The 26,998-nt window shown below is 54.8% G+C and overlaps 1 protein-coding gene across 1 annotated transcript in view; it reads left to right on the plus strand.

The window, feature by feature from the left end:
• Positions 1–2,858: 2,858 nt before the first annotated feature.
• ENG (endoglin) overlaps positions 2,859–26,998 on the plus strand; it is a 30,900-nt gene continuing 6,760 nt past the window's right edge. The window contains exons 1-8 of the mRNA XM_027035191.2: positions 2,859–3,287; positions 11,468–11,610; positions 20,481–20,621; positions 23,179–23,344; positions 24,013–24,178; positions 24,461–24,587; positions 25,019–25,193; positions 25,428–25,570. Coding sequence (XP_026890992.1) covers positions 3,221–3,287; positions 11,468–11,610; positions 20,481–20,621; positions 23,179–23,344; positions 24,013–24,178; positions 24,461–24,587; positions 25,019–25,193; positions 25,428–25,570 — 1,128 coding nt within the window. The 5' untranslated portion in view covers positions 2,859–3,220. The remainder of the gene's footprint in view (positions 3,288–11,467; positions 11,611–20,480; positions 20,622–23,178; positions 23,345–24,012; positions 24,179–24,460; positions 24,588–25,018; positions 25,194–25,427; positions 25,571–26,998) is intronic.

The following is a 26,998-nucleotide window of genomic DNA, read 5'->3' on the forward strand; positions in this document are numbered from 1 at the left end:
CAGGCAACCCAGATTGAGGACTGGCTTCTTCCACTGAGGAACAGGAAGCAAGGCCCGCCTCTTTGTACCTCAATTTCCCTATGTCTCCCAGCCCCCACCCCTGCCTTATCTTTCTGAATACGTCGGGCTTTCAGTAAATATATCTGAAGGCCCAAAGGGTCCTGGGCTCTGTGCCGGGGACACAGCAGTGCAGAGGCATCAAAATTCCCCCACAAGGGGCTTCTAGTCAAGCGCAGAGACTTAGACAACACAATCCCACACAGACTAGGGCGTGGTGGGGAGGCCCAGGGTGCTGTGGGAACTTCAGGGTGATCTCCTCGCCACAGCTGGGGGTCCCGATCTCCTCCTTCCTCCACAAGGTCTCTGGGGCCAGGGCTCTAGGCCCTTCCATAACCGCCTATAGGTTTTTCTGTCCCTGGAAGTTTCCTGTAAGTTCTTCCTTGTGTCTGCCTGCAGCCTCTCCTGCTTTCTAGAGAATCCAGTGGGTCTTGTGTATAAAGTGGGTGGAGATGGGTTGTGTAGCGTAGGGAGGAAGTGAGAAGGAGGAAGGTTTGGGGAGAGCCTCCCCTGGGGTCCTTGCTACGGCCTGGGATGGCCATCGCCCTGTGACACCCACAGCCACAGCGACATCTGTCTTCTCCACATTCAGCGAAGGAGGAGGTGAGCTTGGAGCCAGGCAGTCCCGAGGTCTCCACTTTCCAGCTGGGGGTCAGGCAGACTTCAGGGAGCCTTGGGTTCCTCTTCCGTAAATGGTTTGATGTCACTGGCCTCCAGGGGTGGCTGTGAGGATTCAGAGCTGATAAGGTGACCGCCTAGGGCGGAGCCTGGTGCCCTGGGGAGTTCAGCCCCTGGGGCTGGATTAACTAACTGTCCCTCGGGTACAGACTCCTGTTCCGAGGGCCTGGGGAAACCTCGCGGCCACCTTTGGCCTTGTGGTGCCCACCTCCCCATCTCCGCACCCGCCGGGACAGGCAGAGGAGTGGTCACTCTCCGGGTGGCCCCATCTTCCCCATCACAGCCTTCCTGCCTGCTGGGCACGAATGGGTCCCCCATGACCCCACACCTATGCGTCACCAGAAACGGGCCGGGCAGCTGCAGGGGTCTGACAGCAAACCTTCCCCCTATCCCCACCCAAGGAGCCACGCCCACACTCCCCACGCCCCTGTGTCAGTTCCTGCAGAGACAACCACACTCCTCCTCTCTCCCTCCAGAGGCCCCCAGGGCTCCTGCCTTCTCCTCCCTCCCGGGGCCTCCATTTCTCCATCTGTGACCCAGGACAAGTATAAACAGAAAGGCCTCCTGGCCCCATCCCTTCTGTGGGTCCTGCCGGCACACCCCACAATTTGTCTTCTCAAAGCCGGTACCTTCTGCTCCAGAACCCTCCATGACTCCCCCTACCCTTCAGGATCAAGTCCTGGCCTTCAAGCACCCCCCCCCCCACCGCCCCCCTCAGAGCCTGCCTCTCCAGGCTTCCTGTCCCAACCACACTCCCTGCTTGTCCCGCAAGTTGTCCAACCACTTCCTGCCTCTGTGCCCCTCTCTGCCATGGGTCCCCTGCCCCATGTACCCTCTTTACCCATTTCTTCTACACCCTACCCCTACTCCCCCAGTCCTTCAAAGGCCAGGCAGCTCAGGCTTTCTTTGAGCTCCCTTGGCCTGACCCTAGGGGCTACCTGTGAATAAAACCATGGGGAGCACACAGTTGGCATTTACTATTTGCAAGATGAACAAGGGACTGCTCTGGGGATTGTCTCCCAGGCTCAGGGAGCACCGATGGGGGAGCACTTCCTGAGTCAGGCCCAGGCTCAGCGCTGTAGTGCCCTGACCTCCCAAAATCTCACAGCAGGCTGGTGAGGAAAGCACGGCTGTGTCCACTTTACAAACAGGGTAAAGGCTGTGGAGACTTGCTCAAGGCCTCGTAGCTCAGAGCAAGGAGAGCAGGTTTTGAATCCAGGACCATCTGACTTCAGAAAGGACATTACAGGGGCACCTGGGTGGCTCAGTCAGTTAAGCGTCCAACTTCGGCTCAGGTCACGATCTCGCGGTCTGTGAGTTCGAGCCCTGCATAGGGCTGTGTGCTGACAGCTCGGAGCCTGGAGCCTGCTTCAGATTCTGTATCTCCCTCTCTCTCTGCTCCTCCCCTGTTCACGCGCTGTGTGTGTGTGTGTGTGTGTGTGTGTGTGTGTGTGTCTCAAAAATAAATAAACTTAAAAAGAAAGGACATTACAGAGGGTCCCTCTTTCGTTTGGGGCTATCTCTTGTCCCTGGAGGATTTTCCACCCGTGGAAGGGGGCAGACCCAATGTACCCCTGCCCTCCCTGGGCCCTGAGACCTCAGCCCCAGCTGCCACTTGGGAGAGTGTTCCTTCCCTATCCTGGGCCTCAGTTTCCCTGCCTGCAAAACAGGGAATGACGAGCCAGTGTCAGGCTTATATGTAAGGCACTTTTGGTGCTGAGTGACACCTGTGTGAATCCCACCTCCACCATCTTCTTGGGCCAGTTATCTCACCACATCAGGCCTCTGTTTCCTCATCTGCAAAATGGGAACAACGGAGTTCATGGGACTAGGAGCTCCAGCTGAGCCTCCTTGGCCAGGGCCCGGCCCCGGAAAGGTCTCCTGGGTAGGCTGTCAGGGTGATTATTTTCATCTGCCGGCTGGGGGCTGCCGGGGGCGCCCCACCAGCCCTGGAGAGGGTGGGATGGGGGAGCAGGGTGTGTGGGGGAGACAAGCCTGGAGCCTGGGCCCTCCCACCCCACTGCCTCCTCCCCCCTGCCTCAGGGCCCCCCACCCAGCGACACAGCCCGTGACACTTCCTCTCCCCGCCTGGCAGGCCGCCTGGCCCGGCCCCTTCTCTAAGGAAGCGCATTTCCTGCCTCCCCGGGCCAGGCTGGATGAGCCCGGAGCTCCCCACCGCTGCCGCTCATACCCTTGCTCCTATCTGCACCCCCGGGCCAGGGCTGTGTCACAGCTGCCGTCCACGGGAGCCCAGCACCCCCTCCCCGTTCATTCTTCGGCCAGCGACCCCCGGCCCTGCGCCCCTGTGCCCACTTCTCCTGACCCCTCGGCCGCCACCTCAGAAGGCTGGAGCAGGGACGCCACCGCTCCGGCCGCCTGTTCCCCTTGGGTCCCCGCTCGCGCCCACGCCGGCCCCCACGCCCGCCTGCAGCCCTGCCCCTGGACACCGGATAAGGCCCGGCGCACAGACCCCCAGCTGGACAGCATGGACCGCGGCACGCTTCCCCACGTTGTCGCCTTGCTGCTGGCCGTCTGCAGCCTCAGACCGACAAGTAGGTGTCCAGGGACCCCGGGTGGGGAGACTTGGCCCCAAGTGTTCCCGGCCTCTGGCCTGGTCCCAAGCTCATGCCCAGTGGGGCCGTCCGAGGGGGTTTGGACAGCCCCAGATGGACACCATAGGGTGACAAACCATCCTGGTTTGGCAAGACGACGAACATTCAGCCCTGAAAGTCTCAAACACGGATGAGTTATTTACCTTTACCTTAACCTTGGCCTCTAGCCTCCAGCTATGTCCAGTTTCTCCCCAAGAAGCCCAGGTCCCAGAATGCTTGCTGTGCAGCCCTGGGAGAGTCTCCTGCCCTCTCTGAGCCTAAGTTCCTGTCTGAAGAACCTGTGGAAAGGAGGGCGTGTGGATTCCCAGCACTAGGGCACTTGGTTCGCATCTCGTGTGGTTGCTTCCTCGCGGTGTGATGTTGGGGGACTGCGAAGTGGGAGTGGGAATAGAACTCCTCCTGGGCTGTGGCGATGGTCAGTGGTGAGGCCAGTCTTGTAGACAGAGTTCTCGGGAAGGCTGGAGGGTCCTGTGTTGTTTACTGAGGCTGTATGATTAGCTTTAAATTCCTGCCCCTCGCCTCTCCGGGGCCTGTGAGTGGCTCCCAGAATGCTCTTGAACTTAGCACTCTCCCTCTGCCTCTACTTACCCCCGCCTCCTTGAAATGCTGCCGGGTGGGGGCACGACCCCGGACTAGGGGTTTTGTGGGAGTTCCTCAGCCTGGGGGTTTTCCAGGTGGTCTTGGCTCTTGGCTTTCTGAAACTGACCAGATGAGTGGCCGTGAGAAGCTGGGGGCTCCCAACCCCTCATCCCACTCGTGTGGGCCTCTCTGTGTCCGCCTAAAGCCAGGGGACAGCTCCTATGGGCGCCCCTTCACCCATGGTGCATCTAGGAACTCCCTAGAAGATCTGGGGATGTGGTGGGGAGAACATAAGGGAAGAGCACAGCAGTGACCCCCCTCCCCACCTGATTCCACCTGTGGCATTTTAAACCCCCTAACCCCTACCACTGCCTCACTGATCACAGAAAACTCAGACATTAAGTGACCTAGCATGAATTTGACCTCGGGCTTGTGGCTCCTAACCAAGCAAGCTCCCCCCGCTCCACCCATGTAGCTCCTAGCAACCCTGCAAGATGGCCGCCTTTATCTCCCCATTTTACAGGAGAGGAAGTAGAGGCTGTGACCTGCCAAGTTCACACAGCTCAGACAGAAGCCTACCCGAGCTGCGCAACGGTCCCCAGGCTGCCCTTTCTCCCGCCTCCCCCACATTTCTAGCTTGATAACACTCTCTTCTTCGTAATCATCCGAGAAAGATCCATGTAGGCTCTGGTTTTACTGGATGGAAGGCAGGGGTGTGCTGGAAAATAATTAACAACAGGGGTGGAGGGTGTGGGGGATAGCATTCTGTCAATGTTCAGGGTGTAAATGTTCCCACGTGGCTGAATTCAAGCTCCCAGCTCCCCAAACTTGAAGTTAGGATGCGAGGTCCAGAAGTGCCTTTGTCTGGCACGCCAAAGATGGGACAGACAGAGATAACCTCAAGAGCGAGGATCTAGTGAAATGGAGTAAAAGAAGTAGGAAGTAATGAGTTTTGCTATTTGTTACCATTTAAAATACATAATTTATTTGTAAGCTTTATAACGTTTAATTTTTTTAAGATTTTATTTTTTTAATTTTTATTTTTTGAGAGAGCGTGCTCACACGAGGTGGGGGGGGCAGAAGGGGGAGGGAGAGAGAGAGTCAGTCTTAAACACTCTCTATGTTCAGCGAGGATCCCAACTCGAGGCTTAATCCCATGACTTCTGGTTCATGATCTGAGCCAAAATCAAGAGTCAGACGCTTAACTGACTGAGCCACCCAGGCGCCCCTAAGATTTTATTTTTATTTATTGTTATTTTTAAAGTTTATTTATGTTGAGAGAGGGAGAGGGTGCGTGCACAAGCAGGAGAGGAACAGAGAGAGGGAGAGAGAGAATCCTAAGCAGGCTCCAGGATGTCAGCACGGAACCTGATGTGGGGCTCGATCTCACAAATCGTGAGATCGTGACCTGAGTCAAAATCAAGAGTCAAGATGCTTAACTGGCTGAGCTACCCAGGCACCACTATTTATTTATTTTTAAGTTTATTTGTTTATTTTGAGAGAGACAGAGACCGTGTGAGTGGGGGAGGGGCAGAGAGAGGGGGAGCAGAGAATCCCAACCCCAAGAATCTGACCTGGGGCCCAAACTGGGCTCAAACCTACAACCCCGAGATCAAGATTCACATGCTCCCTCAACTGAGCCAGCCAGGCACCCCAAAATTTAATAATAATGGGCTGTGTTTAACAGCCAGTTGGAAAAACGGATGACTTATATCATTCTGCTCCTGTGAACAGGTACCAGCACCCTGCTGGTGATCACAGGGCTCAAGGACATTCCAAACCATCCAGCTCAACTCATTTACCATCTGCGGCCCATGGAAGGCAGATGGCGGGCCTGGGTTAAGGTGTAGAACCCAGATCTCCACGCTGGGGATGGGGTGGGAGTGACCCTCACATCCTCAATCAGGCCAGAGAGGGTAAAAATGGGTCCAAAACGAGTCCAAGAATGGGTCCAGCCTTCTGGAAACACAGCTTGGCGGAATCTCTCAAAACCGTAATTTGTGTAACAGCTCAGCCTTCAGCTCTATGGAGCTGTTTGCCCAACTCCATAAAGATTTGTCCAACTCCAAAATAAACCGTATGGTCCACAGGTACCTGGAACAAAAACCCAACTGGAAACCACCCAAATGTCCATCAGCTTGGGTCCTATCCAATGAATTTGTTTGTTTGTTTGTTTGTTTTCTATCAAATGAATTATTATGCAGTGCAATACCATGCAGCCAAAACCAAGAAAAAGCTAAATCTATACACTGTTGTGGACAGATGTCTGGGACGCAGCATTAGATGTTCAAATGGCCATGACTCCATCTCTGTAAGAATAAAACAGTAATAGGGGCGCCTGGCTGGCTCAGTCGGTGGAACGTGCGACTCTTGATTTCAGGGTTGTGAGTGTAGAGATGACTTAAAAATAAAATCTTAAAAAAAAAAAAAGAAGAAAACAGTAATAATGCACAGTATGCATGGATAAAATTCCAACATCCCTGCTCTCCAGCGCAAGGTTTCTCTAGGCAATTAATTGTCTTACAGACAAGAGTTGGATGCTTGGGGCACCTGGGTGGTTCAGTTGGTTAAGCGTCCGGACTCTTGAGTTCGGCTCAGCTCATGATCTCACAGTTCGTGAGATCGAGCCCCGTGTCAGGCTTTGCGCTGACGGTGCAGCGCCTGCTTGGGATTCTCTCTCTCCCTCTCTCTCTCTCTGCCCCTCTCCCACTCATGCTCTCTCTCTCCGTCTCAAAAATAAGTAAACATTAAAAAAAAAAAAAGAATTGGATGCTTAACTGACTGAGCTCCCCAGGTGCCCCATCATGTAGGTTTTTAAAGAGCAAGTTAGTTATATATTCACTTCGGGCTCCTCCTTAAAGAAAATAGATAACGGGAAAAAAATCACTTCCCGAGTTCTTTTATTAATGTAGGCGTTGTTAACATGCTGGTGGGTTGCTTACTAGTTTTTGTCTAGCTTGTTAAGGTAATTTTCATGCAAACGAATCAACATGTGGGAGTCTTGGTTACCCTTCTTATGCCCCAGAAGGTTTCTATGTTGTCATGTAGACTCCATAACCACCCCATCATGTTTCCAGAATGTTCTTCCCCTTAAATGTGCCATCCCGTCGTTTGGTGAATCTCATTGCTGAATATTTAGGTGGTTTCCCCTTGGAGGCTGGTTATAAATACCACCACCGTGCACGTTTTTGGTACATGCACCTCTTCCTGTATTTTGGAGTATTTCACTTGGATAGAGTCCCAGAGGCGAGGATGCTGGGATTCGAGGCCCATGTTGGGTGGCTGGGATCAAAGAGTGTTTCCGAAGTGTGGACAAGCCTACACTGAGGGTTGGGACAGAGATGGGACTTGGAGCCCTGTGCTGCCTACCACCTGTGCGGGGATCTGGGGTTCTCTGGAGAGGGGGCTAGTGACACAGGACAGAGACCACAAATATCCATCCCTTAGAGCCTGCACTCCAGCGTACTTTCCCATTTGCCGGGAGGCAAAAGAGGAGATGTGTGAGCCAGGTGTCAGAGGACGAGACCCTGGGGACATGACCGTGGAGATTCTCTGTCATCTCAGCCAGACAGACAGTGACACTAAGATCCAGCTCCGGCCCCAGCTTTGGGACATCAGCCCCGGAGCCTGAAGAGGACCATCATCTGGGGTGGAGCTGACTTGATCCCTGGGACAGGGACAGGGGGGAAGGGACAAATGTGACTGCTGACATTGACTCAACGCTCACTCTGTGCCAGACGCTGAACTATGCCTGATCTGTCCCATCAGACTCAAACTTCACAAAAGCCCAAAGAAGCAGACACTCCTGTCGCCCCCATTTGACAGCGGACGAGACTGGGGAACAGGCAGGCGGAGAGATCTGCTCATGCGGACCATCCAGAAATGAGCAGCTGGAGCTTGAGCCTTGGGTCTAACCACTGTGCGATACTGCCTGAGAGGAGGGGAGATTTGGTTCCCTTCCTGGCCTTACACTGACCCATCCAGCGAGAGTGTAACTGGATCGGTCCCGTCACAAAAGGGCTCTGAGAGTTGAACAGAAGTCGACCAAGAGGTCAAGTAAGGGAAGACCCTTGGTCTGGGAAAGAGCACGGCTGATGCAGGGAATGAGGTGTATTTGGAGAAAAAGCTCACGTCTCCCCAGTGGGCATAAATAATCATGAGAGCAGTTGCCCGGTCTTGAGCAACCCCGCGCATCAGGAGCCCGCTTAGCGGGCAGGCGTCCTCTGACCAACTTTCTCAGCAAGTGGATGAGGAGGGTGTCGTGATTACCGTCATCCCCATTGTGAAGATAGTAACACTGAGGCACGGAAAGGAAGCTGGGAGCTGGCAGAATCGGGACCTGACCGTTGGCATGTATCCCATCCCTGCCCTTGTCAATTCCGTGATAGGTTGTGGAGTGTGGACTTGACCCTGAGGGCGTTGAGCCACGGGAGAGACTGGAGAAGGGAGAAGGGAGCGTTGGGGCGTCACTGGGGGGTGGCTGGGCTGGAAGCTGGGGAATCTGTGAGGCTGTAATTGGACCCTGAAAGGAGCAAAGGGTGGATGGGTGACTGAGGAAGAGGAAAAGCCTGTCAATAAGGCTCTGCCCCAGTATTATGAAATAATCACAGCTAGTGTGTTCAGAGTGCTTACGGGGCACCAGGCTCTTCACACGGCTGGGAAGTGGGTGCTGAGTGCACGAGCCGGATCGCCCGGGGTACAAATACAGGGCTCTGACACTTAATAGCTGGGCCACCTCGGGCAAACTCTTGCACCTTGCGGATCTCATCTCCCCATGCGTCCTGTGGTTACAATAACGGTACCCACCTGTAGGCCTGTTGCAAGGATCCAACGAATGAACTCCTGGGCAGCCTCGAAATGGTTCCTGGCTCGCAGTAAGCACGATGAAAGCTGTTTTGCAACCGGGGAAACCGAGGCTCAAAGAAGTTAGGCCTTCGCTCAAGGTGACCATCTTTTTTAAGGGGTAGAGCTGGGGTCTGACCCAGGCTGTCTGACTCTGGAGTTGCTCTTCTCGACCATTATTATTCTCTGTGGCCTTTCAAGGTGCCGGGGTGGCCATCTGGAAAGCGCCGAGGTGGCTCTATGCTCATGGGTGGGGCGGAGGAGGAAGGGGACAGAGGTGGGAAAGTGGCTCCTGGGTCTCTTGCTCAGGCCGGGTCACCCAGGCCCCTAGTGGCGCCTCCTCCAAGCCGGGTCCCGGGAGGCCCTGGCGTTTCCCTTGGTGCCAGGGGATTGTTTTCAGCTCTGTCTGGGCCCGCCTCCGGCTCCGGGAGACAGGCCCGGGCGTCATACTCCCGCCTGTCTCCCCATTCTCGTCTGTGGGGTGGGGGAGCCAGGATTCGAAAAGGCCCCAAAATAAATGGACCTCTTATCTGATCTCCCAGCCTGGCCCGTTATCTGATCATTACATAATGGCCAGGCCTGTGGCCTCTCCCGCTGACGGCATGGAGGAGGTGGCCCCGGGTGGCCCGGCAATCCAGGAGGAACTGGGGTTCCTGGAAGTCTGGGGAGGGGGCAGGGAAAGTCCCAAGGAAAGGAGGAAGGCACCGCATTAATCTGCAGGCCAGACCCCAGGTCACTGTGGGGAGAGGTGGGTCCAAGGCCCAGCCTGGTTAGCCATGTGCCGTGTGATCTGCTCACGTCCTGCCTCTCTGGGCCTCAGTCTTCCCATCTGTATAGGAAGGGTTTGGACCAAGTCTGTGTTTGCTGATAGGCAGTGGGAGAGAGAGCACTGAGGGGCACTGAGGGGCCTAGTGGGCCACCAGGGGGTGGAACAGCAGGAGGTGGGGTCAGCCCTCCCATCTGCTGGGGAGAGGGGGTCTGCTGGCCTGAGGCACCAGTGACCTCCCTGTCAGAGGTCCCTCACCTGCAGACTGCCCTTTCCACCTCACCCCAACCTCCTCATGCAGTTCGTTCTTCTCCAGTGACGGAAGTCACTCAAATAACTGTAACCAAAAGAAATGCCACATGCCCTGTCTCATAACCTCTATGGGTTATGTGGGTTCTAATTATCGTTCCACAGACGAGGAAAATGAGGTCCAAAGCGGTGAAATCGTTACCAAAGCCACATAGCCAGTAAGCCCGGGCCGGAGATTCAAACCCAGGTCGGCCTGGCTCCAGGGACCTTGCCTTCAATCAAAATGTCATATGACGCTTGCATTCTGATTCTTGCACACAGGACAGGGCCAGGGCAAGGACGTATAAGGTTGGGCCCCCATAGCAGCCAAACGTCCTCGTCCTGAACTTCTCCTTCTCAACGTGCTGCCGGTGGATGGTGTTGCCGTGACCAGGGACGGCCATCTTGAGTCCTTCTCTTCCCCCTGGGGGTCCTGAGCCCAGCAAGGCTGGCTTAGACAAAGACAGTCCAATAGCCTGGGATTCGGAAGAAGCCTCCCTAGCCCCCCTCCTCTGAGCTGGCGACGGCTGGACGTGCGGCCAGTCCCTCCGCGCCCATCTTTGATCTCCAAGAAAACAGGAAATGAGCGCGACAAGATGGAGACACAAACTTCCAAACAGTCTCCCCTTCTCTGTCCTCCTTCCCTCCTCCGGAGCCCCCCCTTCCCTGGCACATTCCTTAGGACGAGGTGTAGGGGCCTCATTTCCTCTTCCTCCTCTGCTGGGTCAGGGTGAAATTCCATTCCCTTCCCTCAGGACCTGCGTTTCCGGGCGGCCCAGCGGCAGGCTCTGCGGCCCAGGCCTACTTCCCAGGGCCGCCCTCTGAACCTGGGCCGCCCTTCTGGCTCCCTCTGTCCCTCGGGGCCAGGAGACTCTCAACCCTCCTTGCCTCGTTCCTCCCAGCCTCCTTGAGGCACGGGAGGGAAGGTTTTCCTCTCCTGATCTCGGGCCTCGTCTCCCTTTGGAGCGAGCCAGCCTGGAGCCTTGCGTGCATGCATGCGTGAGCCCTTCCGCATAGCAAGGGTCGCCTGATGTAGCAAATGAACATATAGGAGGCTCAGTGAAATTTGAATTTCAGGTAAACAATGAAAAAAATTTTAGTGTAAATATGTCCCAGGGTGCCTGGGTGGCTCAGTCGGTTAAGCGTCCAAGTCTTGATTTCGGCTCAGGTCATGATCTCATGGTTCATGAGTTCAAGCCCTGTATCGGGCTCTGTGCTGACAGCGCAGAGCCTGCTTGGGATTCTGTCTCCCTCTCTCTCTGACCCTCCCCTACTCACTCTCTGTCTCGAAAATAGATAAATAAACATGAAAAAAAAATATATGTTCCATTTTATTATATTTAGGATACGCTTATACTTCTAAAAATTAATCATTTTTTAGTCAACTTTAACTGGGCATCCTGCATTTTCTCCATCAACCCAACCCCTAGTAGCACTGTGAGCTCAGGCAAGAGACTTTTCCTTTCTGAGCCTTAGTTTCTCCATCTGTGGAATGGATATAATGATATCCACCTTGTAGGGTAGCTGCGAGAAGGTAATAAAGCCCTCAGCCGGTGCCAAGCACCCAGTAGGCATTCAGAGAGTGGGAACATTGTCACCACCTTATTCTTATCTGGGGCTCTCCCTGGCTGTGTTTCCCCAACAGGCCTTGCAGAAACTGTCCATTGTGACCTACAGCCTGTGGATGCCGAGGTGACATACGTCACGAGTCGGGTTCCCGAGGGCTGCGTGGCTCAGGTCCCCAATGCTACCCTTCATGTCCACATTCTCTTCCTGGAGTCCTCAAGGGTAAGCGCCTGCTGGCAGGGCTGGGTGGGGCCCCAAAGAAAGGCCTGGGGCCAAGGGGATGAGGGGATCCTTCCTTGTGGCTGTCCCTGGAGCAGTGGGTCACATCCTCACCATGGCCCCTGCCAGGAGGGACACGTGGGCATCTCACAGGGTCGGTAAGGGATGACATTTCTGGGGCCAGCATCACAGAGGTCTGCTGGATGCCACAAGACCCAGGTGGGAAGGGGGGTTTGGCCACTGAGTGGAGAAGAACCACGTGAGCAGTGAGACGAACCAGGTGAGCCACCCCCTGTGCACCTGCAACGGTGAGGATCTTGACGCTTCTCGGTGGACTGAGCTCCCCTCCAGGCAGCTTGGGCTTTGAGAAGGGCTTTCCCTCCGTGGAGTCCAAATCCCCCTCCCTGGAATGTCCCTCATTGAACATCTATCACCTGGCCAGGCAGCCCACAGAGATTGGACGGCCGGTGATGCCACCTTGGAGACCAGCGTCCCTCCTGAGACCCCTCCTGAGGTCCAGCGTTAGCTTAAGTCCCTCCTAATGATAATAACACACCGACCGAATGCTTATTACGCACTAAATTCTGTGCCAGACTCTGTGTGAGGCTTCCTGTGTGCTAGGTACTGTTAGAGACCTACTAAGAGCCAGGACCTGAGTTCAACATCTTATGTGTGTTAAGCCTCCCAAGGGCCCATCTGTCAGAGTCTGTTATTACCCCCACGTTTCAGAGGAGGAAACAGGCCTGGAGAGGCAAAGCAACATGCCCCAGGCCACGGTTCACACTAGATTCTGGGAGCCCTCACGCTAGGCTGTCACCTGGCTCCCCAGTTGGGTGTGTGTTCAGTGGGCATCTGGCCTGCCTGGGCGGTAGCCACACCTGGCTGATGTGGCCTCAGGTCCTGAAAGCGATTTAGTGGTGTCAGCTCAGTGAACTTGTGGCCAAGCTGCCCCTGAAACTGTTAAGTTGCCCTGCATTTGTGTGGTGATAAGAGGGTGCCCAGGCCACCAATATCGGGGGGGGCCTGCTCCCCACCGCCCTGCCTGCCACTGGGACTGCGGGCCTCGATAATCCCCAAGCCAAGATAGCGCCAAGCACATGATATAGGGTTTTCGTAGCCATTGTAATTTTTTTCAAGTTTGGTGATGATATGGAAAATAAGATTGCCCTCTAGAAGTTCGTTTTGTTTGTTCTGATGATCAGGTCTCTGTACCTCCTCCGGGTGACTGGGCTCCCCCAACCCTAATCTTTCAACGAGGGGCCAGAGTCAGAGAAAAGCCCCCTGCCAAGTGCCCGGGTCTATGGGAAACAGATGTGTAGACAGTCAGCCAGGATCCGGGTGATTGGTGCTTTCTTGGGGAGGGCAGAGCAGGGCAGGGATACTCCAACTGCTGTGGGATTAGGCAGGGCTTCCTGGAGGAAGCAACAACACGAAGGATGGTCAGAAGCTCATGGAGCGAAGGAGGCGTTAGGGAAGAGCAGAGCACAGAGTGAATGCACAGGCAGGTGAGGACCGTGGTTAGGGTCCAAATGTGGTTCGCCGTGGCGGGAGCTTGCTGTCCACCTTTGGGGCAGGGATGGGGGCGGGGGTGAGAAGGCCCTGTCACCATATTAAGGAGTTTGGTCTTTATCCCGTGGGCAGTGACAGTCATCGGAGGGTTTTTAGGGGTACGGTAGAATGCCAGGGTCACTCGTGCCGTCCTAGAGCTCACGGCAACAGAATCTCCCGTCACCCTCTGCCTCTTCCAGAAAACTCAGTCCCTGGGGCGTCTGGCTTTTAATCCGAGAAGCCATGCTGCAAGCCCCAAGACTGCCAGGCATGTGTGTCTGAGGGGGTACTGGAGACAGCTGGGGCTCAGGAGACTGGCGCTCCAGCCTTGGATGTCACTGACCAGCACCCCACACGGTGCCTGGCCTGCAGAGGGGGCCCCTTCTCCTCACTCTCCAACGCACACACCTATTTCTTACATATTTGTGTCTTTCTTTTTGAGAGAGAGAGAGAGAGATAGACAGAATCCCAAGCAGGCTCCACGCTGTCAGCGCAGAGCCCGACGTGGGGCTCGAACTCACGAACTGTGAGATCGTGACCTGAGTCAAAACCAAAAGTCAGATGCTTAACTGACTGAACCACCCAGGAGCCCCTCACACATATTTCTTGGGCTCAGGGACTCACCGAAGAATCACAGAGCGTCAGGATCTGGCCCAGGGCCTGACAGATACCAAATAACTGCTGAGTGAATGAATGATTGAATGAATGAATGAATGAATGAATGCACGCACTGCTGTGTGACCTTGATGCAACAGTGAAGCACGCAGGTTCTGGAACCAGTCTTCAGATTGAACTTCGGCTTCACAGCTCAGGGCAGCACAGCCTTGGGCTACCTCTCTAAGGCCTTGGTTTTCCATGGGCAATACGGGGCCCATAACAGCACCTCCGGGGGTGGTGAGAATCCAGTGGGGTGGGGCAGGCAAATATTGAGTGCAGGCCTGCCCAGTAGCACTGCTTGTTGTTATAATGTCTCCTCTCTGGCCTCCGTGTCTCACCTGTAAAAGTCTTGCCGGGTATGCTATGGTTTCCAGAATATCGTCCCATCAGTCAACTAATTTGATCCCCAAAGGTTATTGCTACCAGGTGGTTGAGGTAGGGGCGGTGAATCCCACCAGACCCCATGCTGTGACCCAGAAGGCCCCTTTCTCCCTGGGGAGGCCCCAGGGATCGGGTCCTTGATAGCCCCCCCTCCCCACCACCCGACAACCAGCCATCGACAGGTGCCTGCTCTGTGCCCAGCCAGCGTTGGGCATTGATGGTGCAGAGAGAAAGCAGACGTGACCCCTGCCATCGAGCCAATCCCAAGCCAGGAGAGGCAGAGGTGGGCATCAGCACCCTGGGTGTTGAGTAATGGGATCGGCAACAAGGGGCACGTGGGGCTGTGGAGGGAAAGGGGCATTAGTGAAAGGCTCCTGGCGTCTAGCCAGACAGAGAGGGGGGTGAAGGGCATTGCAGGCAGAGGGCCCCACAGGAGCAAAGGCCTAGAGGCCAGAAACATGAGCTGGCGGGGGGCTGCGGGGGGGGGGGGCGGCTATCTCAGCAACCAGCCCGAGCCCTCCCGACCTGTGGCCGCCTTCTTCAAACCCTGGCACGCAGAAACGGCTGTCCCGTCCACCCCTGCGCGGCGTCTGAATCCTCAGACTTCCTGCGGGTGGACAGCCGATGAGCTGAGGGAGCCAAGCGGCTCGGGGAAGAGAGGTCTGCGGCAGACAGACAAGGGGGCCACTGGGCAGGGGCTCTATCTCACCGGGTCCCCGAAGGGCAGGCCGGAGCCTGGATTCCGGGAGGGGGCCCGGGGTCACATCCTGACCCGCGGAGACAGGAAACCGGCCTGGTGTCTCAGCGATTCCCGTCAGACCGACTGCACCGATCTGTCCTCCTAACAAACCCCAGGCAGCCAGGCAGAGCTGGGGCAGCCGCTGATTCACCCTACTTCTGGGCAAACCCGTGGCCAAAGACACCCCACCCACCCCCAAGCAGACGGAACCTGCTGGGCCCTTGCACTGACTCATTCCTGACCAGAGGGGCAGGCAAGGCTGCTCAGGCAGGGAGAGAGAGAGAATGAGAGCGGGAGGGGCCCTGGGCTACCATCCTGAGAGGCTGTGAAGGGCCGTGGAGGGCAGTGTCACTCTCAGACTCGGGGGCAATGGGGACCCCTGTTCAGGCCCCACAATTAATGGCTCTTCTCTGGCCCTCTTCCAGTTGTGCTCCTCCCCCGGGATAGGGTAGCTGCAGGTCAAAGGGACGTGGAGCCTGTACCCGTCCCCCGAGTCCGTGCTCTGGGTACCCGGACTCCAGAATTCCCTGTCCTGTGTGTGCTGAGCCAGACCTAAAGGATGGGCACAGTGGCTGTGTGTAGGGGGTGGCCATGGCAGAGCTTGGGCATTCGGGCTGCGTTGCCCACATCCGTACTCGTGAAGAGAAGGAGGTAAAAAGAAAGGAGGGCGGGCTGGAAGCCAGGGGCTCCCATTTGTAGTCGTAACCCAGGCCTTGCAGATATTAGGGGCAAGTTTGGTGGAAAGGCACAGAATGGGCAGCAGCCAAACAGGCTGAGTGGGGATAGATAGTCTGCTTGCTCACTGTTGTGTCCCCAGTGTCAAGTTCAGGGTCAGACTGGAAGTAAATATTGGATGGATGGATGGATGGATGGATGGATGGATGGATGGGTGGTTGGATGGATGGGTGGGTGGATGGGTGTGTGGATGGATAATGGAAAGAAGGAAGGAAGGAGAAATGTACATGCACGTGAACATTTGTTGACTGACCATCCCAAGGCATTCGTGGTGCCACTTGCTGTCCATCTCTGGTTGTTTAGGGGTGTTTGCCAAGCTCCTGGAGGAGAGAGTTGTGCCCCTTCAAGAGCCCAGAAGCCCCAGGCTGGGCCCAGCACTGGCCTCTCAGATTGGCAAATGGAACTGGGGAGGTGGGGAGAACATAGGCTGACCAGGGGCCCTCAGCGTCGGAAAGTAGTAGGTCCCTCCTGGGGGGGGGGGGTCTGGAAACCCCCTCTGTGTCCACCTGGCTAGAGACTATGACGCTGGGCCACCCGCCCCCACCCAAGATTGCAGGATGAAATCCAGCGGCCACACAATACTAGAACATCGCTGAGCCCCACTCCTCACTACACAGAGGGGAAGAGCGAGGCCCAGAGAGGGGATGCCACAGTGAGACGTAGCCAAAGCTATTCCAGCTAACTGCCGCCCACCTCTAATGCCAACCTCCCCAGCCCCAACCCATGGCACTCGGGATGGGCGGGCCAGGACGAGAAGGCAGGTAATGAAAGCCATCCGCTGCTGCGTATTTAGCTAGGCACTGGCCAGCACACTCTGGAAGCAGAATCTCACTGAGCCCTCAACCAGTCTGTGAAGCGGGCGTTATCGTTCAGCCGATTTCCCAGATCGGGAAATCGAGCCCCAGAGAAGAAGAGTGACTGCCCAGGGTCACAGGTGAACGACTGAGCCCGCGTTTGAAATCAGACCAGTCTGGCTTTGACCCCCCCCTTCCCCTGCCAGCCCGCTTGTACGTATCATCTGAGTCTGCTGGGCTGGACAGAGGGACGGCTGGCTCCAATCTGGCCGGCTCCAGTCTGGCCCTAGGAGGGTGGGGGCTGCAGGCAGCCCCAAGGCTCCACTCCTAGAAGAATTGCTGGAAGCAACTTTCTATAAGTGGCTACTAGTGTTCAGGGCCTCCTCACCGAAATCCCCCCTTCCCGCCACCAACCGCTGGGCCAACAATGGCATCTGTGGGACACTGGTACAAAAATAGAAACTCGGTCTCCCGCCCACCCACTCGGGGAAGGGGCGGGGGTTGGCCCGGTTCGGAGCTGGGAGTGAGGGGCTGGCCGGCCTGCCCACTTCCACGAGGCTCCCCCGAATTCCCAGGATGTCATTCAGAAGACGGGGAACCTGGAGGTGGGGGGCAAGGCAGACCCCTTTCCTTTGCCTCTGGGCTCTGGGCTGGGAAGGAAGAGGGAAGTCCGTGTGCGTATGAGGGACTGCAGGGATGAGTCAGGGTCACGGGATGGAAATGTTTGCTGTGGAAACCCAACTGGTTTTTTCTGGGAACCAGCTGACTTCGGCCAGGTCCTGGAGCTCCGAGACCCCAGGGAGCCCAGCTTTCCCGACTCCCTGAGTTTCCACGCCGCTCACTCGCCGTGTGGCCCTGGCCCGTGGCTCCCCCTCTTTGTGTCTCAGTCCCCAACCGTACAAGGAGGGACGTGGTGGTAACTGAGTGGTGGGTGGAGAGCTGAGTGTGTCGTGACAAATGTCCCGAAGTGTCAGTCTCTTAATGCCCTCACCCTTGGCGTGACCCGACGCTGACCTCCACTTCTCTTTTTTCACTTCCTTTATCCAGAACCCTACCTGGTATTTGTTCCCAACCCCGTCCTACCAAGTGGGGAGACTGAGGTACAGGGGAGCAGGTACAGTTGCCAAGCAGCGGCAAGAATGAGGGTTCCCAGGGCTCTTTCCTGCCAGCTCCGAGGGTGCCCTCCTAGCTTTTCTGTCGCCTGCCGCGCTCTCGGGCCGTGGATGCCCGGCAAGGGGCAGAGGACAGATCTCATCCCTGCGGATGAGCGTCTCCAAATCACGGGGCCCATCTCTTCGCTGTGTGCAGCCCCAAAGGTCATTCCCTCGGGTGAGGACAGACAGATGGGGCTAGACAGTGGTGTTGTACCCGGAAAATGGGAGAATAAATACCCGATTCTGCTTCACAAGAGCACATGTCGCCTGCTCAGTACAGGGCCAGGCACAGGTTAAGTTGAACCATGTGAAATTACCGATAGTCAGTTGCTTTGTCAACCGTTTCGTCTAGGTCAAGTTTGCCTGTTTAGAGGGTACAGTTAAACGGCGTTCAGTAGCCACACAGAGCTGTGCAAACAGATGTGATTACACACGCATTCAGGGTAAGGAGGCGAGGGCAGGTCCGTTCTCAAAGATTCTGGCAGGTCGGCTGTACTGCGGAGGTGGGTCTCCCTTTGCTCCGGTTAATTTCAAGTAGTCTGCTAATTATACTTCAATTTTTATTTTTTTTCTTCTTTTTTTTATTTTTTTTAAATTTTTTTAACATTTATTTATTTTTGAGACAGAGAGAGACAGAGCATGAATGGGGGAGGGTCAGAGAGAGGGAGACACAGAATCCGAAACAGATTCCAGGCTCCGAGCTGTCAGCACAGAGCCCGACGCAGGGCTCGAACTCACGGACCGCGAGATCATGACCTGAGCCAAAGTCAGCCGCTCAACCGACTGATCCACCCAGGCGCCCCTATGCTTCAATTTTTAAATTAATTAATTAAACAACAATTTCAGATAGAGATCACAATCCCAGAACAAAATGTCAGTTCTGACATTTAGATTTGTATTTCATAGTTTCCCCAAATCTATTAAACCCAGCGTTTAACTCTTAAGGTGTTTAGAATGTATACCTATTTTTTTAAGTTTTATTTAAGTAATCTTCACATCCAAAGTGAGGCTTGAATTCGCAGCCCTGAGATCAAGAGTCCCATTCTCCACTAAGCCAGGCACCCCTAGGGTGCATAAATATTTTACAAAATTGATTTTAAAAGATATTTCAAAAACCAAAATGTTATAAACCCTTTAGAAAACGCTAATTAAACGAGGGGTGCCTGGGTGGCTCATTCGGCGAAGCATCTGACTCTTGGTTTCGGCTCAGGTCATGATCTCATGGTTCAAGTCCGATCTCACAAGTCCAAGCCCCTCATGGGGCTCTGTGCAGACAGCGTGGAGTCTGCTTGGGATTCTCTCTCTCTCCCTCTCTCTCCGCCCCTCCCCTGCGCGTGCTCGCCCGCGCGCGCTCTCTCTCTCTCTCTCTCTCTCTCTCTCTCAATAAATCAACTATAAAAGAAAACACAAATGAAAAATGTGATCTTATAAAATATAAATTAGAAATATATATTGCTGTATAAATTCGCACAAAAGTCGTGATTCAAAGATAGCCAACCTCAGTAGCTCACTAAAATGGAAGAGCTACTTGTGAAACGTTGAAAATGAAATCACATTGTTCGCTCTTTTGTTTTAAAGAGCAAAGTCACAAACAAAGAGTGACTATGGTGTCATTATTGACTGACGGAAATACTTCTGGGCAGATTTTTCCAGTGGCTGCAGCGCGCTCTCTGGCTCTGTGACATCAGCTGGGGAAATGGCCAGGAGATAATTGGAAGTGAAATCTAAAACTTTCCACTGATGTCTTCATCTTGAAATACCACTCTCCCTTTTGAGAAGTATGAGGAGGTTTAAGGGGTTAGGTTTTATCTCCGTGTAGAGACTGCCCGCTTTGGAGAGTGTCTGGAGCTCATTTTCCAGTGAAGTGTTTCCATCCGTCTTTGTCCTTGTGAGTCCGTGGTGGGGCCCCTGAGGCACGTCCCCGCCTCGGTTTCAGCAGCCACCTGTTCACTGGCTCAGAAAGTCTTTGGGCAGGGCTGAGGGTGCTGTTCTTTCAATAGAAGCTTTGCCTTGGGGATCGCCGTGTCCTTTTTCTTCTTGGGAATAAGGAGGTACAGAAAAATGTGGGGCCATACAGTGAGAGGCGAGGCCTGTCCGAGTGCGTATCCTAGCTCCGTATTTAGTGCTGTGTGATCCTGGGCAAGTGACTTTACCTCTCTGTGCATTTCCTCATCTATTAAGTGAGAACAATGCTGCCTACCTCTTCAGGTTGTGAGTAGAAAAGTCTGTATGCAAAACACTTAGCACAGTCCTGGCACGTAGTAAGCACCACGTAAGTGTTAAGCGTTGTTGTTGTGGATGCGGTTGTGGTTACGAAAGCATTCTAACTGCATGCACCACGGGAGAGTAAAACTTTTCATGCAGTAGGTACCTCTCAAGACAAATGATTTCAACTTCCTCGTCTTCTAGCAAAAGGATGGCATTCCAGCCACAAAAATACGGGCATTTTAGTGCTCCAAGATAGTAAGGCAAACAGGAACACCGCAAGCTGGGAAGGGGCAGGTGCCTCAACATTGCTGCCTAGGAGCAGAGAAGGGGCACAGGGCGCTGTCTAAGTCACACAGATGCTTGCAGGCCTGGTACACAGCAGGCGCTCAATAGAAACAACCACCTTTGATCTACTGGATACAGTTCGGGCTTATTGCCTTTTTAAAAATCTCTTTGGATTTGATGAGACTAATCGCCTTCGTTCACTCAGCAAATATTACCTGAGCATCTCCCGAAGGCCGGGCGCGGCTCTGGGCGCTGGGAGACAGGGGCAGCCCAGTGGGGCAGGGAGAGGGGAGGGGAAGCTGACAGTGAGTCTTTGCTACAGGCTGAGCAAACCTGACTGCTGCGCGTATCCCTCTTCTGCCCCCACCCTAGGAGGTGTCAGAGCTGGAGCTGACAATCCAGAAGTCCACGCAAAATGGCACGTGGCCCCGAGAGGTGCTCCTGGTCCTCAGCGCGAACAAGAACGTGCTCCTGCGGCTACAGGCCCCAGGAATCCCACTCAACCTGGCCTTCGTGAGTGTGTTACCTCCAACCTGGGCGGAGGCCCCTGCTGTCCGTCTCTGTGGGCCGGGCTCCCCTGCCCCAGCAGCCCGGCTTCTCCTTTTCATTCTGACGTTACTCACCAGGGCCCTGCCTGGCGAATCCCATGGGGCCCTGATGAGAGCGCCCAAAAGGCGGCAGGGTCTGGGGTAAAGATTCCAAACCCGGACGTGGGAGTCAGGGTGACGGGCAACCCCGGCCAACTCCAGTCTTCTTGCATCACCTCTGTTTTCCCTTCTGTCCGGTGGCAGAATTGGATTCAGTGACATCCCGTAAAGTAATCTGGTCACTGTCTTTGAAGAAGTTACAAGATCTGCTTGAAAACATTTATGTACAAAGGAAAAGGAAACCTAACAACGTGTTCATAGTGGTTACGGCTGGGAAGTGGGATTGAGAGAGGTATTTATTTGTGCTTTACGCTTTGTTGAATTTGCAACATTTGCTCTCATGGACATGGCCTACACTGGAGAAAAAAAATATGTTTTAAAAACTCAGGTTTTAAGTGTCAGGCACACCCGCCAGAGAGGAGGTCAACTGGCTGGGACCCACAGCAAGGGGGGGGTCAGGGCTGGAGGAGGTGGGGTGGCCTGTGGGCACTGCCTCCCCTACTGGAAGGCCCTGGGAGGTGGCCCCCAGATGGGAGCAGCTGCTGTTTACCGCCAGAGAAAGCGGAGGGCAGGGGTGGGGGTGAACAGCAAAGATAACAAGGGGGAGAGAGACACAGAAAGAAAAATGGAACTAGGCAGAGGCAGCATGTTGTGGGAGGGACAGACAGACGCTCAGAGAAACCACAGAGAGAGGAGAAGGAGGGGAGCTGGGAACCCAGACAGACCCAGATACAGGGCTGCCTGGGAGATGGGCCCAGAGACGAGAGCGGTTGGGGGTGGGGTGAAGCAGCCAGGCTGGCCCCAGGCACCAGAGGGAGAGGGCCAGCCTGAAAGCCCCGGGAGCCACGGACACCGATCAGGAGGGCAGAGCCCGAACAGCCCCATGTAGTACTTCCCTCTGTTCCCTGTGGGGTAAATCAAGGCCCCGTGGAGAGCCAGGCCTGCCAGGACTCCTCCTCCCCGCCTTGACTTGCAGCGCCCCCCCCCCTTCCCCTTCCCGTTCCTGGGCCCTGCAGGCGGGGCCCTGGGTGACGCAGGGAACACGAAAATGCACCCGCCTGGCAGGAAGGTCGCAGTAGTGGCTGGCTCCGGCCTGGCCTGGCCTTCCTCCCTGGAACTAAGAATACTCGGGATGGGGGTGGGGCACTGTCGGAGCTGCTGGCGTCCCAGCCACAGCTACCTGAGCGGGTGGAGGGACTCCACCAGAGGGGCCGCAGCAGGGTTTGGGGCTCGGGCCTCTGGGTCTGACCCAGCACCAGGCAATTGACAAACGCCTTGCCCTTTAATCCCTGTTACATGCCCATTTTACAGATGATGACCCTGAGAGTCAGACTGGGTAAAGGTCCCTCCTCTCCAGCTCTAAACCACTGCCCCAGCCCTTCTATCATGGGGGCTGGGATCCTCACTGGGCGCTCATCACTTTGTTCCCTCGTTTAAGTCCTGCTCCGTTCTAGGTGGACCATTCTGTGGTGTCTTGCCTACCCCCACTGTCAGGCAGTCCCCCTTAGTATCTAGCCTGAAGCCCTTAAGGTGGTATTGTTCCAGAGCGATGCGCCTGGCTTTGAAGATGGAATGCAAAGGAACTCCTGAGTCTGGGGCCCCTCTGAATCCTTTTGGCTTCAACAGAACACTTCTTCCAGGAAGTCTTCCCTGCTTCCTTCCCCTGGCCCACCAGGGTCTCACCTGAGGCATGGGCAGTAGAGCAGTGAGGTGCTAGACGCCTCCAGATTCCCATCCCTGTCCCTCCAGAGACCTGTCTTGCTCCCTTGCGTCTATTAAATAACATCCTCCGTCTACCGTTGTTTCAAATGACTTGAGGCATGACTGGCTTCTGGGCGGTAAGATCCCCCAGGGCAGGGACAATTCCTTAGTCTCTCATTCATTCATTCATTTACTCGTTTGTTTCTTCTTTCCTTCCTTGCTCCCTTCCCTCGGCACAAGGAGCACCTGCTATGTGCTGGGTATCTGGGTAAATCTGACACGTCAGGATCCCCGGTGCTGGGCCCAGGGCCCGGGCACAAAGTCGGATTAATGTTACCCAGTGCCTACTATGTGTCTGGCACCATGCGGGGGTGGGCGAGGCAGACACTGTGCCTCACAGACCCTAGCCACATAATGTCACAAGGGTAGGTTGAATGAGTAACACTATGGAAGGCGGGGGAGGTGGTGTTTGAATGAACAGGTGAATGAACACAGATGCGTGTCCATCCAGCACCCCAGGTATGGGAGGGAGACGGGACAGATCTGGCTCTGGGTAGGGGGCTAATTAGGGGGCTTCAGATCTATCAGCCTCGGGATTCTCAGCCCTGCCTCCTCCAGTTAACCAACTGGCTGCCTCCCCAAGTTACCTCCCAACGTCCTGAATGGAACAGAGGGGGCTCAGGCCCAGGAACAGCACTCTGAGCCTCCACATGTCTTCCCAGGACCCCAAGATGGTCATCTTCCAAGGGCACCCAGGAATCAACACCACAAAGCTGCCACCCCTCACCACCAAGAGTCAGCTCCTCAACTGGGCAGATACAAAGGGCCCCATCGCATCTGTGGCTGAGCTGAACGACCCTGAAAGCATCCTCCTCCGTCTGGACCAAGGTCAGCTTCCCCCAGCAGCCTCTTTGGACTCAGGACTCAGCTCTGGAAAAAAAATGTGAATTCCTCTGACCCGTTCCTCAGATGTGGACACTAAGGCTCCAAACTGGGATGTGATTTGCCCCAGGTCACATAGAGCAAGTCAGTGCTCTAAGGGGACAGTAATTTTTGACCTAGAAAGCAGCACGTTTACATTGTTTATTGTGCACCTACTATGTGTTCAGTCCTATGCTAGGCATCTGGGGAGTCTGTGCAGACGGACCCAGATCCTGCCATCCTGGAGCCAACACCGTGGTGGGGAGATGATAATAAACACGTCCACAGATGAATACATTCCATAATTTCAGGTCATGGTAAATGCCGTAAGAAAGAAGAAAGTTAAAAAAAAAAAAAAGAAAGAAGAAAGTGAGGTGATGCGCTGGTCATTGCTGGGCTGCACCCCTAACATGAGCCATGGGTTCGTGCCTTTATTACCCCTGTGTTGACAGATGAGGCAACGGGCCAGGGGATTTGCCCCAGGTCACCTGGCAGTAAGTGGTGGAGGGGAGACTTGAACTCCGGTCCTCCCAGGCACCCCACTTCCTTGCTGCTCCACCCTGCCCACCCCACTTTTACTGTGTAGCGGTGCCAGGCTGCTCCAGAGAGGAACTGAGGTGAGCTTGTCCCCACAGCCCCAGAGTCACCGTCCTCCTGCAGTCTGGAACCCCTCATGGACATGGGCCACACGCTCGAATGGAAGCCGCTCTCTCCGGCTTCTGTCCGGGGCTGTCGTTTGGAAGGTGTGCCTGGCCACAAGGAAGCACACATCGTGAGGGTCCTGCCAGGCACCGACGACAGGTAAGCGTGCCTGACCCCGCCCCAGGCCCCGCCCGCATCAAGCCCCACCCCTGGCTAGGTAAGAGTATTGTTTCTGCCACCTTATCTCTGGGCCCCGCCCCTTATGGACCTGAGCCCCACCCACTTCCACGCCCATCCCGCGGACCTACAGAGACCAGGCGAAAGCCCTCAATCGCTGCCCACCGGACCCCAGGTCTGGTCCCCTCCTGGCCAGTCTCCATCAGGTCCCCCCCAACCCCGCATTCCTGCCCTGCGCTGACGCCGGGGTCTGTCTCCCTGTAGGCCCCGGACAGTGACCGTGAAGGTGGAACTGCGTTGTGCCTCGGGGGATCCGGACGCTGTGCTTATCCTGCAAGGGCCCCCCTATGTGTCCTGGCTCATCGACGCCAACCACAACATGCAGATCTGGGTGAGTCTTGTTCCGCGACCCAGACAGCCCTGCGCGGGCCTCGCAGGGGCTCTCCAAAGAGGGAGCCCAAACTCCCCACATTAGCACCCCAGCCCTGAGCCTTCACACATCCACCTTCTTCCTCTGTGCACTATCTGTTCTTCCTTCAGACCTTCACCCAGAGGGCACCTCCTCCGTGAAGCTTTCCATCATCCCTTCGGGAGGCCCCTACCCCAGCCCACAGGGTCAGGGAAGTTTCCTGGAGAAGTGAACCCCAAGCTGATGTGAAGGACAAACAGCAGCCAGGAGATGAGGGGAGGTAGTCCAGGCAGAGAGGAAACCGTAGGAGCAAAGGAGGGTGGCACTGAGGCCTGCCATAACCCTGGCTGGCCTGCGGCGCCCCTGCCGGGCTGCCCCCTGACTGCGGCTGTGGCTCCCTGCTCTCTTGTTAGACCACTGGGGAATACTCCTTCAAGATCTTTCCAGAGAAGAACATCCGCGGCTTCGTGCTCCCTGACACACCCCAAGGCCTGCTGGGGGAGGCCCGGAGACTCAACGCCAGCGTGGTGGCATCGTTCGTGGAGCTCCCGCTGGCCAGTGTCGTCTCGCTGCAGGCCCGCAGCTGCGGTGAGCACCCTCCTCCCTTCCCTCGCCCTCTCCCTGGATCAGTGGCCCCGGGACAGCGAAAGTGCCCCTGGCCGCTGTGTGAACGGGGCCGCTGCGTCAGCCCAGGGGAGCCCTGTCTTCCTGTCCCCTGTCTTCCTTGTGCCCCGCCTGAGGACTGAGCGGCTAGTTACCGAAGCGCTTGGTGCCTGGCGCACAGGGAGCGCTGACTGCCTGCCGGCCGCTGCTGCCCTGCAGGTGGTGAGCTGCAGACCTCTCCGGCACCTGTCCAGACCACCCCTCCCAAGGAGAGCTGCAACCAGGAGCTGCTCCTGTCCCTGATCCAGCCCAAGTGCTCCGAAGGCGTCATGACTCTGGTACTCAAGAAAGATCTCATCTCGGTAAGGGCATCCCCACCCCCCAGCCCCAGGGAGCAGAGCTGGTCGTTCCTTTAGGCCAAGAATCTTGGGGGTCCTGTGCGCCTGGGTGGCTCAGTGGGCTAAGTGTCTGACTTCGGCGCAGGTCACGATCTCGTGGTTCGTGGGTTCGAGCCCCGCGTCGGGCTCTGTGCTGACAGCTTAGAGCCTGGCGCCTGCTTCGGATTCTGTGTCTCCCTCTCTCTCTCTGCCCCTCCCCTGCTCATGCTCTGTCTCTCTCTCTCTCTCTCTCTCTCTCTCAAAAACAAAACGTTGGCAGATAGTAGTTAGTCATCATTAATTAATCCTAAACGCAGGTTGAGCTGAGGGGTCATTTAACGGAATATTTTAAACAACATAATCTCTACCAGATTGAAGAACAAGGCACTTACTATAAAAATAACACTGGATTTTTTTTTTTTATGTGAAAAACCAGAAAAGAAAATCGCAGTCTTCCTGCCCAAACACAGTGGCTACCAATATTTTAGTGTGTTTCTCAAAGATGTTCTCTGTGGATTTCTTACACGGTGAAATCCTGTCCAATGCACTTGTCTGTCTCCTGCTATATTCACTTCATGTATTTTTAGAACTTTGACGAATGTACTTAATATCACTTTAATGAGCGCATATTCCATCATATTGACACGACATAATTAACCCTTCCTCCCTTGTCAGACATTTAGATTGCTTCCAGTTGTGCAACGTTATAAATGCGCAGAAAATATTGTGCATTCTTTACATAGGATTATTTCCTTGGGATAGATTTCCACATTAGTGAGATTTCTGGGTCAAAATGATTGAATATTCTGTTAAGTTTTGATACATGTTGCCAACCTACTTTCCAAAAGATTCTAGTTTTCACTGCTGATTTAGGGGAGCACTTTGACTCTCTCTCCAGACAATGATTTAAGGAAAAAACAAAAACCAAAAAAAACCACAAAAAAACAAAAAAAACACCTTTGCCAGAGCACCTGGCTGGCTCTGTTGGTGAGGCATGTGATTCTTGATCTTGGGGTCGTGAGTTGAAGCCCCATGCTGGGCATAGGGCTTCCTTAAATAATAAAAATAAAATAGAATTTTAAAAATTCCAAAAACCTTTGCCAACGAGAGGTGGGGACATGGTGTTCTTGTTTCAATTTTTAATTCTTTGATTAGTAGTATGGGAGTGGCTCCATGTGACCTAAAGCGCTTTATCAAGGTAGCTCAGTATTTTTCTTGATGATTTTTATATAAGCATTTTACATTTAAAAAGGGGAGGGGGGGGCTTTGTCCATTATTCTTACTTGAAATAACCTTGTTCTAAATTTTGGCTACAGTGATTTTTGTGTCTTTGGACATTTTAAAGTTTTGGGTTTTTTTTTTTTTTTTTTAGTTTATTTTGAGAGAGTGCAAGCAGGGTAGGGGCAGAGAGAG

This window comes from Acinonyx jubatus, chromosome D4, assembly GCF_027475565.1.
Source record: "Acinonyx jubatus isolate Ajub_Pintada_27869175 chromosome D4, VMU_Ajub_asm_v1.0, whole genome shotgun sequence".
Taxonomy (NCBI): Eukaryota; Metazoa; Chordata; class Mammalia; order Carnivora; family Felidae; genus Acinonyx; species Acinonyx jubatus.